Here is an 11630-nt window from a genome sequence, read left to right as displayed (position 1 = left end):
GGACCAGGGCCTCGGAGGTCTGGGGCCACATTGACAGGCGGGCCAGGCATTCGTGCCAAAATCGGACTGCCAGGCCCGCTCAGCGTCGGCAATACACAGGGATGCTCAGGGATCTTGGGACCCACGTGAGGGGTTGCTGCCGTCATATCGCCCTTGACGCCGCTTTCCACTTGCACTTAGGAGTATAGTGGCGTTTCACGAAATCCACAAGAGAAACGGTCTCGTCTGCATCGGGAGACCGAAGTTAGGGTGAGAGCTGCCTACAAAATCCTGAGTGGTTTCCCCTCGGTTGGCTGTTACATGTTTACCTTTTTTTTCTGCCTTGTGTTCGCTCCCCCAAGTGTCCAATACCATACGAGCGGGTTGCCACAAAGCTCAAGCCTTCTGCCGTTGCTTAATCCATTTGATACCCTAGTGATAGGCAAGCCTTCAGTTCGGATCTCACAAACAAGCTTCTTTTTATCTCTTTTGTCAGTGGGGTACACCTCATCTATCGCGTTGGCCCCTCCATCGTCATTCCTCTCCCCCATCCCACCTGATCACCAGAGTGTTCTCAACGCACTACGAAACGCATCACGCCAATAGCTTACGGCGCAGCTCTTGAGAGCCCTCCAGGACTGAGCGTGAGAACATCGTGACACACAATGGCACCCCACGCAGACAAGGACAACTCCCCCGTTCGCGGGGCCAACACCGCACCGTCAAAGGACCGGTACCACGCCGCGTCCACCAAGAGCGCCATTGCCGCCGAGAACGAGTTTGCCGCCCACAACTACCACCCGCTTCCCGTCGTGTTCGCTCGCGCCCAGGGAGTCCACGTGTGGGACCCCGAGGGCAAGCATTACCTCGACTTCCTCTCGGCCTACAGCGCTGTCAATCAGGGCCACTGCCACCCGGAGCTGATCAAGGCGCTGACCGAGCAGGCCGGCCGGCTGACGCTCAGCTCGCGCGCCTTCCACAACGACGTGTTCCCCGTCTGGGCCGAGAAGGTCCGCCAGCTGTTTGGGTACGACATGGTGCTGCCCATGAATACGGGCGCGGAGGCCGTCGAGACGGCCGTCAAGATCGCCCGCAAGTGGGCGTACAAGGTCAAGGGCGTGGCGCCCGGCAAGGCCCTCGTCTTCAGTACCAGCAACAACTTCCACGGCCGGACGGTAAGCTCGCTTAGCCCTGGCTTTGTCACCCCATCCCATCTCTGCGCGCATACGCAAGACGACACCCCAAAATAGAAAATAGAAAACAAAAAAAAAGCCACTAACAAAAGTCTCTTTCCCCCCCATCCAGATGACGGCCGTCTCGCTTTCGGTCGACCCAGAGTCGCGCGGCAACTACGGACCGTACCTGCCCAACGTGGGCGCCATCAACCCCAGCACGGGGGCGCCGATCCGGTACAACAACGTTGCCGACCTGGAGGCCGTCCTGGACGCCCACGGGCGCGACACGGCCGCCTTCATCGTGGAGCCGATCCAGGGGGAGGCGGGCGTGGTGGTGCCGGACGACGACTACCTGGCGCGGGTGCACGAGCTGTGCCGGCGCCACAACGTGCTCCTCATCTGCGACGAGATCCAGACGGGCATCGCGCGCACGGGGCGGATGCTCTGCTCCGAGTGGGCCGGCATCCGGCCCGACATGGTCACGCTCGGCAAGGCCATCTCGGGCGGCATGTACCCCGTCAGCTGCGTGCTGGCCGACCGCGCCGTCATGGGCGTCATCGAGCCCGGCACGCACGGGTCGACCTACGGCGGCAACCCGCTCGGCTGCGCCGTCTCGATCCGCGCCCTCGAGCTGGTCGAGGAGGAGGGCCTCGTGGAGAAGGCGGACCGGCTCGGCCGCATCTTCAGGGAGGGCGTCGAGGCGTTCCAATCGCCGATCGTGCAGACCGTCAGGGGGAAGGGGCTGCTGAACGCGGTCGTCATCGACGAAAGCCGGGCCAGCGGCAGGACGGCGTGGGACCTGTGCCTGTTGCTGAAGGATAAGGGGGTTCTGGTGAGTCCTTCTTTTTTTCTTTTTCTTTTTTTTTTCCCAATTCTCCCGTAAGAAGGAGGCAAGGTGGAAGATGCTAACTGCGGAGGTAAAGGCTAAACCCACACACGGCAACATCATCCGGTTTGCGCCGCCTTTGGTCATCACCGAGGAGGAGCTTCGGGGCGCTATCAAGACCATCGGTGAGGCGCTGGCCGAGCTGCCGACGGCGGAGGTAACCGAGGGCCATTAGAGAAAGTAGAACCAAATAAAAAACACCGAGGTCCGGAAAGGTTCGGAGGTGAGGAGATTTGGGGGGGGGGGCTACAGAAGAGTGCATCGTGACCGTCAGCCAGTGTCTTGTGTATTTTTCTTGTAGATGCCATATCATATCTGCTTGCATTGGAGCAGTGGATGGGAAAAAAAACCTATGGTTTTCGATTTGCACCCCACCCGGGCTAGATCCGGGTTGGGAAGTCTACTGCGAGAAGACGCACGCAATATTGCATCCGGGTCGCTGGACGTGGAGTCGGCCATCGTGGAGGTCTTTTTCGGTTCCGAGTTTCTCTTTACGGCCTGTCCAGCATGAGGAAGGAGGAGTAACTAATTACGGATGGCGAGATAAAAGAGCAAATATACATGGTTGGCCACGCGTATGTACATGTACACTACAGTGAGTCAGCGAGACTCGAACTTGACCTGAAGATGACCTGAAGAATGCCGGAGCCAACAGCTTGCCGCTCGCCTGGGAGGTTGAGCCGGCCGTTTGGTGTTTCTCTGCTGCAGAATCCATGTCCGCTTCCTCGGCTGGGATTGCGTGTCGTATTCTTCCTTGTTGCGCACGCTAGGCACGCAACCATGTGACATGACAATGCGGGCATGGATTGCCCCGGTGCGGGCCAGGGGGAGGGAAAGGGGCCCTCCCCCCGGGGGGGGGGGGGGGGAGAGGCGGAGAGGAGAAGGCAACAACGCGCGCTTGATGCGTCCCAAGCAGAAACGGGGACGCAGGTTGAGCGGGCCGGGGCTGTGGGAGGCGGTTTGGTGACGCCCGGCCGGTGGGTAATGAAAAGAATATACGGATACAAACGATGGGAATGAGGACCCTGTATTTCGAGTTTCTCATGGCCGGGAAATTCAGAAGGGACTGGGGTGTGGGATACGAGGTTTGCTGCTCTTCTGTATCCGGACGAACGGCCGTTTGAAAGAGGGTGCAAGAGGGCATGGGAACTGTTATGCATGGACGGATCACAGCAAGCATGCTTCAGTGACGGTGTTCTGAGGTGTTTCCAGTATCAGTTTCGAGTATCAGCCATCGCGGAGTACGAGAGATGACTTCCTCTCTGCCTCCTCAATTTTCGACTTTCCACTTCTCCTTCCTTTTCTTTGTTCTTTTGGCCCCCTTCCACTTTTCCTCAAGTTTTTTTTTGTCATTTAAATATTGTCGTCGTGGTGATTGTTTGGGTTATCAAGGCGTTTAGTCGCTGATTGTTTCGCAACCCCAAACGGGCAGGTCTGTTCAGATAACTGCGTCTAAGCCATGGCATATTCGGGGGCAGAAAAAAAAAAGAAGAGGGGGTGGGGGTTATGTGGTTAGGCAAATAGCGGACGACTCTGGAGCACCGGTTAACTATTGCCCACTTCCGCAAGCAAACATTTCCTTCTCTCTGCGCGACCTGCCTTAGGTAAAAGGACCTCCGCATTTTTCTCCAGCCCATTCTTCGTCGAGGCCACCATCTGTACGGAGGGGAATGGCTGCCTCCCAGGCTTCCCATAGGCTTCCCATAGGCTTCCCATTCCATCGCAGCCATGATCCTCGCGGAAGGCGACCCTCCACTATCCCTAATGCTAAAAAGTGGATAAATGCCTTTGTTCTTGGGAGAGATGCGACCCATTTCGAAAGGCATCCCCTGACTTATGCGGGACCCACGTTGTCTAAACATCAAACAGCGGATGCAACGACAGCATAAGTGTACCTTTTTCGTCTGAATGGACTCGCCGCAGTGGCGTGAGTGAGTGGACGAAAAGGCCAAAAAGGGGGGGGAGGAAGGGGGATTGCAGTGGGCTGCAGAGAGTTATGGCTGCCCAAATCCTCGGCTGTAGGGTGCCCTTTTGGTGAGAGAGCTTTTGAAGGTCGAGAGAATGTAGACAATCGAAAGGTGGAAATGGGCAGTTTGAGACTAAAACTTTTGAAGCTCGAATGGCACGGCGACACATTTTTTTTTTTTTTTCCCATTCGGGGTGCGTTCTGAAATCCTGCGCGGACGCTCGAGGAGAAAGATCGCAGATGGCCATGCAGCTGACGTGGGAGAGTCGTCCTCGCTCATTCGACCGAGTCGGGGGGCCAATTGGCCTCTCAGGATGCGCCAATGGGCCGTGGTCGATGATGAAAGTCGTCTTACTTTTTCTCAATTGCCATAGCACCGGGTGCAGGCAATCGAGTCTCCTCCCATCGACAGGTACATGTACAGATTACATGCATGTATACGAACACTTCAGGACGGCCATCGTTCTCGCTTCTGTGCCCTTGTGGCCATCGACAGCGGGAATTGGCCTTGCCGTGTCGCGACGTTGACCCGGTGTGAGTGGTTGGCGCGTTTGTCACACCCTTCCTTCGCCCCCTTGGAGGCGTTCCGTTGCTTTGGATACCCCAAGCCGGTAACCATGCGCTGCCCATTCCCTTGACTTCGTGAATAGGGGCGTTGGGGAGTGAGCGCGGGGAAGGCGGGCGAACGTGAGAGGCCTTGGTTGAAACTGGAGCCTGACAACACCTTTGGGATGACACCACTTTGACACACTGTAAAGAAAACTTCCGATAGAGCCGTACGGAGTACGGAATACTGCGTAGGAAGTTCTGTGCACGAGGAGCCTGGTGACTAACGGCAACAAACAGACACGCGAGAATGGAGCCCGGCCGAGACGTGGCAGGCGGCATTGGTCTGAGGTTCAGGGTTCCCCGGAAGGACGAGAAATCGGTCTTGTTCCCGAGCTCCTCTGCTGGGCGTATTGCGTTTGGTTGGTGCTTGGCATTGGATCTCGGATATGCAGGAAATTTGACCGCCAGGTCCGCGGTGTGAGTTGCACATTCAAACCTTTAGTTACGGATTAATCCGTAGATAGTTCTGGATCCTGGGGCTCGACCGGATATGGGCCAGCTGGGGCATGTCCGGGCCTATGAGCTGCTGTATTGTACTCCCACATACGCTGCATCGAGTTGTTGCCTGGCCGTTTTCTCTCTCTTGCATGTGTGCAAATGCTGGACCGAAACGAGGAAGCGCTCCTGATGATAGGCGGCGGCGATAAAGGAGGCCAGCCGATAAGGTGGACCACCTTGATAGCCAACTAGTTATCTCCACAAGGAACAGCAAGCCTCACTTTGCAGTCGACGTCCCAATGCAATGCAGCATCGTCTTCCGGCAGACGGCTCCGAGTCCCGATTCCGGGGAGTGGTTTCTCTCTCTCCCTCTCTCTCTCTCTCTCTCTCTCTCTCTTTTTTTTTTGTTTTCTTCACACTGTGTCGCAGGATGACAGAGACGAAACGGACGACAAATGCCACGGAAACGGCATAAGCAACCCCCTTTCATAATCCGCGTACGGCAAGACTGAACGCATCAGGAGCACGCAAACTGTGTGGACCCTCGTTGCAACTGTTCCTGAGATCAGCCGCAGCGAGGAGCGTGCCCGCGACGGATTCAGCGAGCCGACCACCTGACTGCACCCCATGCCTTTCTCAACGAATGGATGCACCCTGCTCATTGGTCCCTGTCGCTTTGATTCCGAAGCCACCAACGTAAGAGGCAGAGCAGCACGGAGGCAGTGGATGTATGTACGCATACGGATTCCACTCTGACGGAATACTCCGTATCTAGTGCCTGTAGCCGCTACTCGAGTAGCGAGCCGGACAGTCTGGTGCAGTTCGAGGTAGCGGCTATCGGTGCTTTGGTCCCTTCGCTTCTTGGACCGGCCACTGCTAGATCGTTGTTTCCGGCTACATGACAGTTGCCGCATCTCTGCGTAACACCGGGCCGATCGGCGAGGATGTCATGTGCATGTGGGCCGAGCCGCCAACCGACTTGTACATACGGAATACATACGGATTACATTGTATTTCGTACATACAGTAACTACACGAGGTGCCTCACGATCGTGTTAGCGCAGCGACCGCGACTTGTTGACGACGGAATGCGAACCCTCGGGTCTGGCGAGTGGGTCGGTCGACAAGCGCCCATTCCCAGATCAACCGCCGCTACGCTACCACTGCTACGGAGGTCTGCAGTGTATGGAATAATCCGTACGGACGTATAACTACAGTGTACATCCAGTACTTGATACTTACCGACCTGGCCTGACCACCTTACACCTGCGTCTTGTGCAGCGACAGCTGTTGCCGCCAGATGAATCGGGGATGAGGACATCAACCTCGAGCCACCAGCGGGAGGAATCGGGACGCCAAATGCGCATCAGCACAGCGTTTGGAGCTCGGCCCCAGCTTACCGTTTTCCCCCCTTGAGCTCCCATGCCACTCGACGATGATCTCAACATCGCCCCCGAAGACGCAAGAGATGTCGCGAATGAAGAGCTGCACGCGTGTTTCTGCCCACACCTCCATAACGTTACCGGTCCGAGATGTAGTGTACGTACATACAATACCTGGTTTTATTTCCGTTTGCGCAGCACGGAGGTCACTTTGCAGTGTACGGAGTACATTCACGTACATAGCTCCTGGGCGGTTCCCGGATCGTGCAGGCCGGGTCGGTGGTGTTATCACTGCGCCCTATCGCAAATGCCGTTCTACTGCACCTGCAACGCTAACTACTTTGTACACCATTAGTTAGCGCGTCTCGGACCGCAAAATCGACGTAACGGTGCCTTGTAACTGACTATGTATGTACCCCTTTGTCTTACTAGCCTGCATATTGCCAAGACTGGTGCGAGGGACCAGGGCAGCGGTACTTTGGAGTACCCGGCTCCAGCTGCTCTCTGCGGACAAAGTCGGTGGAGCCTGGCGTCACGAGCACCGTGCCAATAGCATGCGCTCATCAACGCGCTCGCCCAGTAAAGCGCAGCGCCTTTGGTCCCGTGCGTTGCTATGCGGGCTCAGCACAGCACCTGGCTCCCCCCAAGAGTGCCCCCTGTTTCGCGGTGCGCAGCGCCCGCCCGGCAACAGGCACAGGCCTCTCTCTCTCTGTCTCGCCGTCACTGAACAGTCGCCCATCCTTTCAGGTTCCTCCCAGGTTCCTCTCACCTCTTCCCTTTCTCTTTCCCATCCCAGCATCTACACAAAACATCACATCGCTCTTCAGCCTTCGGCGTCTCGTCCATTCTCTCCCGCTCCGATTTTTCAGATTGCTGAAAACCCGACGGGCTCACACCATCTCCTCCGCAGCTGGCCGGGTCTGAGTCATTCAATTGACCTTGGACGTCAGAGTACCGTGTGGAGCTACCCTCCCCGTCCGTCCCTTCCTAGTAGGTGTCGATAGCTTCCGCTGCTTGCACCCAGGCACACATACACCCACCCGCATCCATACCTTACCGGCCATCTAAGCTTCCGTCTCGCTCCCACGGGAGAACCCCTGCGCCAGACACGAAATCAGCGGCCGGCCCTTTTTCGACATTCTACATTTTCTGTGCTATTTCTTCTTCTCCTCCTTCTTTTCTTAGTTATCTTTTCCTCGCCTTCTTCACCCCCCTTCCCCCCGTCGATCAACGACTGCTTTCAACAAGTGCTCGCCGTATCAAGTAGTTATCTCAGACCCCACAGTATCGTCGTTTCTTGCGTAGCACCCGCCGCAGGACCTCCGCGACCCAACTCACCTTACTACGGTAACGTTAGTTTTTGACCTCGAACCCAACGGCATCTCTGCCCGCCTCGTCTGCGACAAGCATCCGCCAAGACGGCCCTCCTCCATCCCCCTCAGCGACCTATCGGATACCTGCCGCCCTCCATCCGCCGGCACAGGCAGCATAGTTTTCCCCCCTCTCGATCTGTTCCTCTCCCGACAACAACACCAAGGGTCCCCCCCCCCCCCCCCCCCCCCCCCCCCCCCCCCAAATATCGAGCCCCGCGGCCCCGTCGGTTTCTCTTCTTCTCTCGCGCGCGCAGTTTCTCTCCCTTTCACGCCCGCCAGCCCTCGGTTCCGCCCCGCCCACGCTACCCTACGTATACATGACGATCCAGTCGCCCGCCGACGTCTTTCGCATAGCATAGGCCCTCGGGCTGCTCCTCGCCTGGTTCCTGTCATCGGCATACCTCGCCGGGAGGAGCCATGGCCGAACGAACGTCTTCGTCGAGGCGGCCGAGGCCAGCCAGCGACGAGGCCATCGGGAACTTTGTCATCGACAGGGAGATAGGCAAGGGGAGCTTTGCCCAGGTGTACTCTGGCCGTCACAAGGTTAGCTAAGCGTCCCCCGTCCCCGGTCTTGTTGTTTGTTTTGCTCTTGGGCCTCGGTTGGAGAGACTCGCCGTTTCCCATGATCCCATTTCTCCCGCGAGGCCCGAGTTGGACGGGGCAGCGCCCGCTAACATGTCGTCGTTGCATCAGGACACGGGCGCCCTGGTCGCCATCAAGTCCGTCGAGCTCTCCCGCCTGAATAAGAAGCTGAAGGAGAACCTCTACGGCGAGATCAAGATCCTCAGGCGGCTCCGTCATCCCCACATTGTCGCCCTCCACGACTGCGTCGAGTCGGGGACGCACATCAACCTCATCATGGAGTACTGTGAGCTGGGGGACCTGTCGTTGTTCATCAAGAAGCGGGATAAGCTCATCACCAACTCGGCCACGCACGAACTCGCCCGCAAATACCCCGTCGCCCCGAACTCTGGCCTGAACGAGGTGGTCATCCGTCACTTCCTGAAGCAGCTTACCAGTGCCATCAAGTTCCTGCGGGAAGCGAACCTCATTCATCGCGATGTCAAGCCCCAGAACCTGCTCCTCCTGCCGTCGCCCCAGTTCCGGGAGGCCAACAAGATGCACAAGCAGATCCTGAGCGCGAGCCACGACTCGCTCACCCCCGCCGCCGGGCTCCCCTCGCTCCCCATGCTCAAGCTGGCCGACTTCGGCTTCGCCAGGGTGCTCCCGTCGACGTCGCTCGCCGAGACCCTGTGCGGCTCGCCCCTGTACATGGCCCCCGAGATTCTCCGCTACGAGCGCTACGACGCAAAGGCCGACCTGTGGTCCGTAGGCACCGTACTGTTCGAGATGGCGACGGGGAAGCCCCCGTTCCGCGCCGGCAACCATGTCGAGCTCTTGCGGAAGATCGAGGCGTCCGAAGACGTCATCCGGTTCTCAAAGGACTGCCTCGTCAGCGCCGAAATCAAGGGCCTGATCCGAGCCCTCCTCAAACGAAATCCGGTGGAGCGGATAAGCTTCGAGGATTACTTTTCTCATCCCGTCATCACGGGTCCCATCCCGGGCCTAGTGGAGGACGATATTCCGAAGCAGGCAGAGAAGCCGGCGCCGGCCGAGACGAGGGGTCCGAGTGGGGTTGACGAAGGCGCCACCCTGTCGCGGCGGACGTCCCTGAGACGGTATCCTCCTCCCGCAGAGCACGACGGGCGCGAGCCCCCCGGAGTCTCCCTGTCGCCGAAGCCGCGCCGGTCATCGCCCCTTGCGACGCCTATCGAGCCCAAGCCGAACCCGCTGGAGCAGGTATCCAGCCCCCGCCTGAGCTACTCTCCCCGGCAGGAGGGAGAAGAAGGGCTCGGGATACGGCGTCCCGCCGTCCAGCCGTCCACTTCGGCTCCTGTCCGGCCCGTAACGTACGTTGACCGAAGCCGCCGATACTCGAACGCTTCGGTGAGGTCGCCCGCTCGCGAGCCTCCGGCACAGGAGCCTGCCGGCCGCGCGCGGCCCAAGAGCGCAGTGAGCAGGCCGCTGACGGAGGAAGAAAAGGCCGCTCAGGACGTGGCTTTCGAGAGAGACTACATCTTCGTAGACAAGACCGCGGTCGAAGTCAACGCGCTTGCGGACCAGATCTCGCTCTACCCGCAGCAAGCCCAATCGCCCAAGTCGGGCCAGATCGTCAGACGCGCCACTCAGCAGGGCGCGCCCACCTCGACCACGGGTGCCGTGCCGAGCCGCTCGTCCAAGAGCCCGCAGGGACGGAACGACCATTACCGGAAAACGTCGTACGACAAGAGCTTGTCCAGCAGCCCCGGCAGCACGACGTCGGTCATCTCGAGGGCCATCCAGGATGCCAGCCTCCGGCTGTTCGGCTTCAAGGTACCACCACAGATGCTGTCCAAGGGGCAATCGCCGCCGCAAATATACAGCCCGTTCCCCGCCTACCCGACGCCGTCGGTGCCGGCGGGCTTGATCATGGACGGGAAGCAGAGCACCCCGGTGGACGAGGACTCGAGAGTCGCGCAGTGTATCGAGGAGTACGCGACGCGGAGCGACGTGGTCTATGGCTTCGCCGAGGTCAAGTACAAGCAGCTCGTTCCGCTGGCCCCGTCTGCCGAGCATGGACTCGGTGGTGTCCCCGCCGACAAGATGGGCGAGGAGGACGAGGGTCTCACGACGGACGCGATCGTGTCCATATCGGAAGAGGCCCTGGTGCTGTACGTCAAGGCGCTGTCCCTGCTCGCCAAGGCGATGGACATTGCCAGTCTCTGGTGGTCGCGCAAGAACCGGGCGGAGTCGAGCAACAGCGTGCACCCGGCCACCCGGGACTCGGTTAACTCGCAGGCGCTGGCGCTCAAGATTAACGCCGCCGTCCAGTGGATCAGGTCCCGGTTCAACGAGGTCCTGGAGAAGGCCGAGGTTGTCCGGCTAAAACTGATCGAGGCGCAGAAGCAGCTGCCCGAAGAGCACCCCAGCCACCCGAGCAACCACCCGGCTGAAACAGGCGCGGTGAGCGGCTCGGGCACCGAAGGCGTCTTCCTCTCGGCCGGAATCAGCGCCGAGAAACTGATGTATGACCGGGCCGTGGAGATGAGCCGCACGGCCGCCATAAACGAGATTGCGAGCGAAGATCTCCCGGGCTGCGAGATCTCGTACATCACGGCTATCCGCATGCTCGAGGCGGTGCTGGATAGCGACGATGACCACCTGCCGAAGCGTCGCATATCGAGCTCTTCATCCAAGGATGACAAGTCCGTCGCTGCTCAAGATGCCCCGGATGGGATGAGCAGCGACGACAAACAGACGGTGCAGAAGAGTAAGAGAGAAGATCCCTTATCTCTATATAGAGCCTCGGGCAGTAGTTTCTCAATTTTGTGCTAACACCCGCTGCAGTGGTGCAGATGATCAATGGCAGGCTTGCCAGCTTGCGGAGGAGAATGCGCGCCATTGCAGCAGCGTCAAAAGCACAGCAGCAGCAGCAACAACAACAACAGCAGCAGCAGCAGCAGCAGCAGCAGCAACAGCAGCAACAGCAACAGCAGCAATTCGTCTCCCGGCCGCGCAGCGGCGATGTTACGCCCCGCAGCGTCCCAGTTTGAAGGTAACAGACTTTATGATAACTGACGAGAGAAGAAGGCATTAGACCCCCCATTACCACTATGTTTGGGGAAAGGAAAGGGCACTTAGGCCTCACGGCTGGCACGGGGTTTTGGTCTCTCCGGCGTCTGGACTATTGGACCGGCTGGAAAGGGGCGCTGTTATTGTGTGAGAGAGAATTACGTTCCAGGGACACGTATATGGGAGTTTGGTGCTCTTTTCTACATGGTC

General features: G+C 58.7%; 2 protein-coding genes across 2 annotated transcripts; both read left to right on the top strand.

Moving 5' to 3' along the window:
* Nucleotides 1-230: 230 nt before the first annotated feature.
* P884DRAFT_215674 (pyridoxal phosphate-dependent transferase) lies at nucleotides 231-2616 on the top strand. Its single transcript, XM_069439273.1, has 3 exons — nucleotides 231-1154; nucleotides 1285-1986; nucleotides 2078-2616. The coding sequence occupies exons 1-3, from the start codon at nucleotides 645-647 to the stop codon at nucleotides 2213-2215; spliced, it is 1350 nt and encodes a 449-aa protein (XP_069302152.1). The 5' UTR covers nucleotides 231-644; the 3' UTR covers nucleotides 2216-2616.
* A 5609-nt stretch (nucleotides 2617-8225) lies between these two features.
* On the top strand, nucleotides 8226-11401 carry P884DRAFT_190994 (uncharacterized protein; the record flags this gene model as incomplete). Its single annotated transcript, XM_069437562.1, has 3 exons — nucleotides 8226-8351; nucleotides 8502-11118; nucleotides 11196-11401. 3 exons carry the CDS (start codon nucleotides 8226-8228, stop codon nucleotides 11399-11401), a joined length of 2949 nt encoding a protein of 982 aa, XP_069302151.1.
* Between the last annotated feature and the right edge of the window lie 229 nt (nucleotides 11402-11630).

The sequence above is a fragment of the Thermothelomyces heterothallicus genome (genome assembly GCF_042370625.1).
Source record: "Thermothelomyces heterothallicus CBS 202.75 unplaced genomic scaffold P884_scaffold_1, whole genome shotgun sequence".
In the NCBI taxonomy this organism is placed as follows: Eukaryota; Fungi; Ascomycota; class Sordariomycetes; order Sordariales; family Chaetomiaceae; genus Thermothelomyces; species Thermothelomyces heterothallicus.
This window is presented reverse-complemented; position numbering and strand designations above follow the sequence as displayed.

Excerpts from the sequence above, each read along its gene's own strand:
- P884DRAFT_215674 (XM_069439273.1), top strand. The coding sequence starts at position 645 with ATGGCACCCCACGCAGACAAGGACAACTCCCCCGTTCGCGGGGCCAAC. Across the intron at positions 1,155-1,284 it reads ACAACTTCCACGGCCGGACG|ATGACGGCCGTCTCGCTTTC; the intron begins GTAAGCTCGCTT and ends CCCCCCATCCAG. Across the intron at positions 1,987-2,077 it reads TGAAGGATAAGGGGGTTCTG|GCTAAACCCACACACGGCAA; the intron begins GTGAGTCCTTCT and ends GCGGAGGTAAAG.